Source organism: Silene latifolia, chromosome Y (genome assembly GCF_048544455.1).
Source record: "Silene latifolia isolate original U9 population chromosome Y, ASM4854445v1, whole genome shotgun sequence".
Taxonomy (NCBI): domain Eukaryota; kingdom Viridiplantae; phylum Streptophyta; class Magnoliopsida; order Caryophyllales; family Caryophyllaceae; genus Silene; species Silene latifolia.
Window position 1 is genome coordinate 296346317 of NC_133538.1, and position 4912 is coordinate 296351228.

Consider the following 4912-nt stretch of genomic DNA (forward strand, 5'->3'; position numbering starts at 1 on the left):
CCCGCCCATATATATATATATATATATATATATATATATATATATATATATATATATATATATATAGAAATTGCATCAAGTGAGTCTAGGTATCTTAGGTGAGTCTAGCATTTTAATCTCATCCATTAGATCTACTCCTAATCAACAATTTGAGATTAAATCTTAAATTATAACAAACCTATAAAAGCTAAGAATTCAAACCTCCCCCTCATAATTCAGTTTCACTTTCTCTCTCCTCCGTCTCTTTCCCTCGCTTTCTCTCTCTCTCTCTGTCTCTCTCTCTCTCTCTCTCTCTCTCTCTCTCTCTCTCTCTAAGTCAAAATAATCCTCTGAATCAAACAAACAAACCCTAGGTTCCTGTTTTTTACTCGCTTTTATCAATTCATTCACAAATCAATCAAATTAAATCCCCGTTTTCCAGGTTCTCGTTGCTACAATGGATGCAGATTCTACCGACATTAACATGCAAACAGGTAATTTCCGTAATCCTTTCGTTTTCAGTTTTTCTTTTCGCGATTTCATCTGAATTCTATGTCGCTTATCATTCGCTATTGTAATTTCATTATTCCGTTGCTTTTCAGTTTTATAGGTTAATTGATTTTATGTTTGATTCAATTTTAATGACATCCGTTCACTTCTACTTCAATTTTACGGTGTCCTTTCCTTTGATTATTCTCGTATTTGCTTTTCTCTTTAATATTAGGTGAAATATCCTTGTATTTGTTGTTTTTCCTATCGAATTTTCATATTTGCGTTCTCCTCTCTTCGCTTACAATCGCAGATTGCTTTATTGTCACATTCCGTCAATTTTGATTATATTTGTCTTTATTCTGTTGCTTTTCAGTTTTTTAGGTTAATCGATTTTATGTTTGCTTCAATTTTAGTGAAATCCGTTCACTTCTACTCTTATTTACGGTCTCCTTTCCTTTGATTATACTCGTAGTTGCTTTCGTCTTAAATATTAGGTCAAATATCCTTGTATTTGTTGATTTTCTCGTTCAATTTCGGTCAAATTTCATTATATTTGACCTCTTTTCCTGTCTTGTATATTCCTGTTCCCCTGTCTCGTATATTCCCTGTTCTCTGTCAATGCTTACAGTGCTCAAATTTTGTTACAATATCAATGTTACTGTAACACAATCACATATGTTCATTTTCCATTTTCCTTTTTGTATTACAGACTCAAGTACTGTTACTCAACCCTATTCTACGCCAATTGTCCAATAGCAACCCAATCCTCACCCAAATAACCAGCTTGTTCTGTCTCACACGCCTAATGGAGGTGAGCGCTGGATGCGTGTGGTTGAGCACAAGTTTAGACCTACCATTGGTGCAGTTTTTGCCTCCCTTGAGGCTGGAATCAAGTTCTACGAGGTTTATGCTCGGGCATGTGGATTTACCCCTCGGAAGCACAGTACGAAAACACTACGAGGTGGTGTTGCACACCATAAATTCGTAGTCTGCAACCGTCAAGGGTTCAGGGAATCTAAACCGAAACAGCGTCCCAGAACCAAGGATGATGAGAATATGGGTGATGGTTCGTCCACAGCTAGTACGATTACGGCGAGTTAAAATCACAAGAATTGGATGCCGAGCGTACGTCAGATTCGCCCTTCTACATGGCATTGATGGCCCAGCTATGATTGACGAGTTTTCTGAAGTCCACAATCATCGTCTCACCTCTGTCTGTAACAGAGATCTCGATAAGATTTCACGATCCCTTGATATATTCCAGAAGACGCTTATGTTGGACAACTCCAAGTTGAATATTGGTGCTGGATTGACCTTTAGACAGGTTAAGGAACTTGTCAATGGGTATGAAAATATCGGTGCTACATTGATAGATTTTAAGAACTTTCAAAGAGATATCAAGTGCTACATTGGGTTAAGAGATGCTGAGCTTTTCATCGATCGACTCGAGAAACTCAAAGCGACCCAACCCCAGTTCTACTTCGCCTATGATGTTGATTCGCAAAATCGTCTAACAAAGTTCTTTTGGGCTGATGCTACATGTATTAGAAACTACTCATTCTTTGGGGATGCTGTGAGCTTCGACCCTACTTACGGAACCAACAAGTATGATATGGTTTTTACACCATTCACAGGTGTTAATCACCACAGAAAGTCGGTGTTGTTTGCCGGTTGTCTCCTGTTACACGAGGATGACATCTCCTTCCAATGGACCTTTTAGAATTTCTTGACTGCCATGGGACAAAAAGAGCCGCAGTTCATGATCACGGATCAATGCCCTGGCATAAAGAAGGTAATAGTGTGACAATGTTACTGTAACAGACATACTTAAAATTATTGTACCACAACTTTCTGACTCCAACTACCACTGTTCCATCTCTTCCTCTTTTACAAGGTTAATCAATAACAATTTTACTGTAACTAAATTACTAACATATAATTTACTCACTTGCTCTTTCCCTATCACTGGTCAATATCACGTTCTGACTTGCTGTTTCATTATGACTGGCATACAATGGGCTTTCCTTCATTTTCAAGACAGCTAGGCATCGTTATTGTATGTGGCATATTACACAAAAGATCACCGACAAAGTTGGTTCAACACTCTGCAGAGACACGGACTTCCTTGCTCGCTTCAATGCTATTGTTTGGGACCCTGATATGGAGTCGTCGGAGTTCGAAGAGAAGTGGCAGAAGGTCATTTCAGATTTCGAGCTGGAAGATAATGATTGGTTGACTACAATGTTCGACTTACGACACCATTGGATTCATGCCTACCATCGTGACCTTGCCTTGGGCTGCATATTAAGAACAACACAAGCGATCGAAAGTACAAATTCGTTTTTCAAGCGCTATGAGAATCACTTTGGTACACTGGTCGAATTTTGGATGAGGTAAACAACTCTTTTTCATTCTTTACAAGATGCGGGAACAAAGTGTATGTTACAAAGACTATTGTTTCATTGTTACATAAATAATTTGTTGCCGAATCCTTGTTGCATTAAAACCAGGTTCCAAATGCTATGGACCAGCCGCGCTATACACGAAGGTGCGATGATTATAACAAATGACCACTCATTCCCCGAGCTTAAGATTTAATTACCTATAGAAAAGCATGGCGCTATTATATACACACATGCTGTGTTCAAGATGTTTCAAGAAGAAGTAATGGCTGCCGATTCATGTGGTGTTGATGACTTTGAGAAGGGGGAGCATGTGCGCATAATTCATGTAATCGATCTTTGAGACAGACGATGAATTTTCAAGGTGAGGTTGGACCTTAGAAGCACGGATGCGGTATGCGAGTGTAAACTATTCGAAAGAATTGGATTACTCTGCAGGCATATTGTGTGGGTGTACAAGGGCAAAGGAATTGGGCGAATACCAAGCAAGTACATTGTAGATCGTTGGCTAAATAACACACACGCAGCGAATAGGTTTGATTCGAAAACATTATTACGATTCTGATTTTGACTTGTTACTGAAGAATTGTTTTCAAATAACATTGTAACCATAATTTCTTATAGTAACATTGTCACCATGATAAACAAGAACTGCTCATTTTTACTTCTAGGCTTGATTTGAATGGGAATGTCATTGAGGATTCATATATGGCTACGTCTGATAACAGTCATTTGTGCAACGTATGGTCAGAGTTCCGTCAGATAGTTGGTGTTCTCAAAACTTTACCTGCTGAACACACGGAAGAGTTAGCAGCCCTCCTAGTTGAGTTCCGGCAGAAGTTATGTATTGAATCGCTTACAAAAGACCAAGAGATGGAGATTCTGTTGGGCTGCAGCTCGTCGTCTGAAGTCACTATCCACCCTCCGGAACAAGCACGCAACAAGGGCAGCGGAAAAAGATTGAAGTCAGCTAAACAACATGCCATTGAAAAAGCAGCCAAGCCAAAGAGGCTATGTGCATACTGCAAAGAAAGAGTTACCCACGACAGGAGAACATGCCCTCTTCGCATAGCTGATGAAGCTGCTGAGAAAGCAGCTAAAAAGAAAAAAGTTTGATACTTTTATGATGTTACAGTGCCATTGTGACCTTATCAATAATTAATAGGATTTTGTGTTGCTGTGACAATAATATGTCACAGTAAAAATAAAAAGTAGAATTGTGTGTTGCTGTGACAATAACATGTCACAGTAAAAAGTCATTCGATTTTCCTACATCATAGTTAACATTTTATACAACACTTACAACATTTTATACAACAATAAATATTGTTTTAGGACCATTTTCCGTCCCGTTTTAGGAGCATATTTCCTAAGTTTTACAGTAACAGTGTTATACAATTTGTTTTGTAAATATGCCCTTTGTTTAAGGATTTCGCGGTGTCGCCTAATCCAACCCTAAACCATTTTCCGTCCCGTTTCAGGAGCGTTTTTCCCCAACTTTAAATCCCATCCACGACAGGGTATCACCCGTCCTTCCCTAGGGTTTAGTTTTGGTTTTTTTGCACCACGATTTTTTAAGGAAAAGGGTTTAGGGTTTAGTTTTGGTTTTACTGTAACAGTGTTGTACTACGACCAACCTTTGTTTAAGGAAAATGGTTTAGGGTTGGATTAGGCGGCTCCGCGAAGCGGTGCCGCCTAATTCAACCCTAAACCCTTTTCCGTCCCGTTTTAGGAGCGTTTTTCCCCAAATTTAAATCCTGTCGTACGTTTTAAGAGTGTTTTTCCCCAAATTTAAATCCCGTCCACGACAGGATATCACCCGTCCTTCCCTAGGGTTTAGTTTTGGTTTTTTTGTAGCACGATTTTTTAAGGAAAAGGGTTTAGGGTTGGATTAGGCGGCTCCGCGAAGCGGTGCTGCCTAATCCAACCCTAAACCCTTTTCCGTCCCGTTTTAGGAGCGTTTTCCCCCCAAATTTAAATCCCGTCCACGACAGGGTATCACCCGTCCTTCCCTAGGGTTTAGTTTTGGTTTTACTGTA

General features: G+C 39.3%; 1 protein-coding gene across 1 annotated transcript; it reads left to right on the forward strand.

The window, feature by feature from the left end:
* Positions 1 to 436: 436 nt before the first annotated feature.
* LOC141630977 (protein FAR-RED IMPAIRED RESPONSE 1-like) lies at positions 437 to 3989 on the forward strand. Its single transcript, XM_074443707.1, has 8 exons — positions 437 to 473; positions 1100 to 1131; positions 1228 to 1537; positions 1638 to 2086; positions 2192 to 2263; positions 2509 to 2864; positions 3312 to 3407; positions 3545 to 3989. Exons 1-8 carry the CDS (start codon positions 437 to 439, stop codon positions 3987 to 3989), a joined length of 1797 nt encoding a protein of 598 aa, XP_074299808.1.
* Positions 3990 to 4912: the final 923 nt, after the last annotated feature.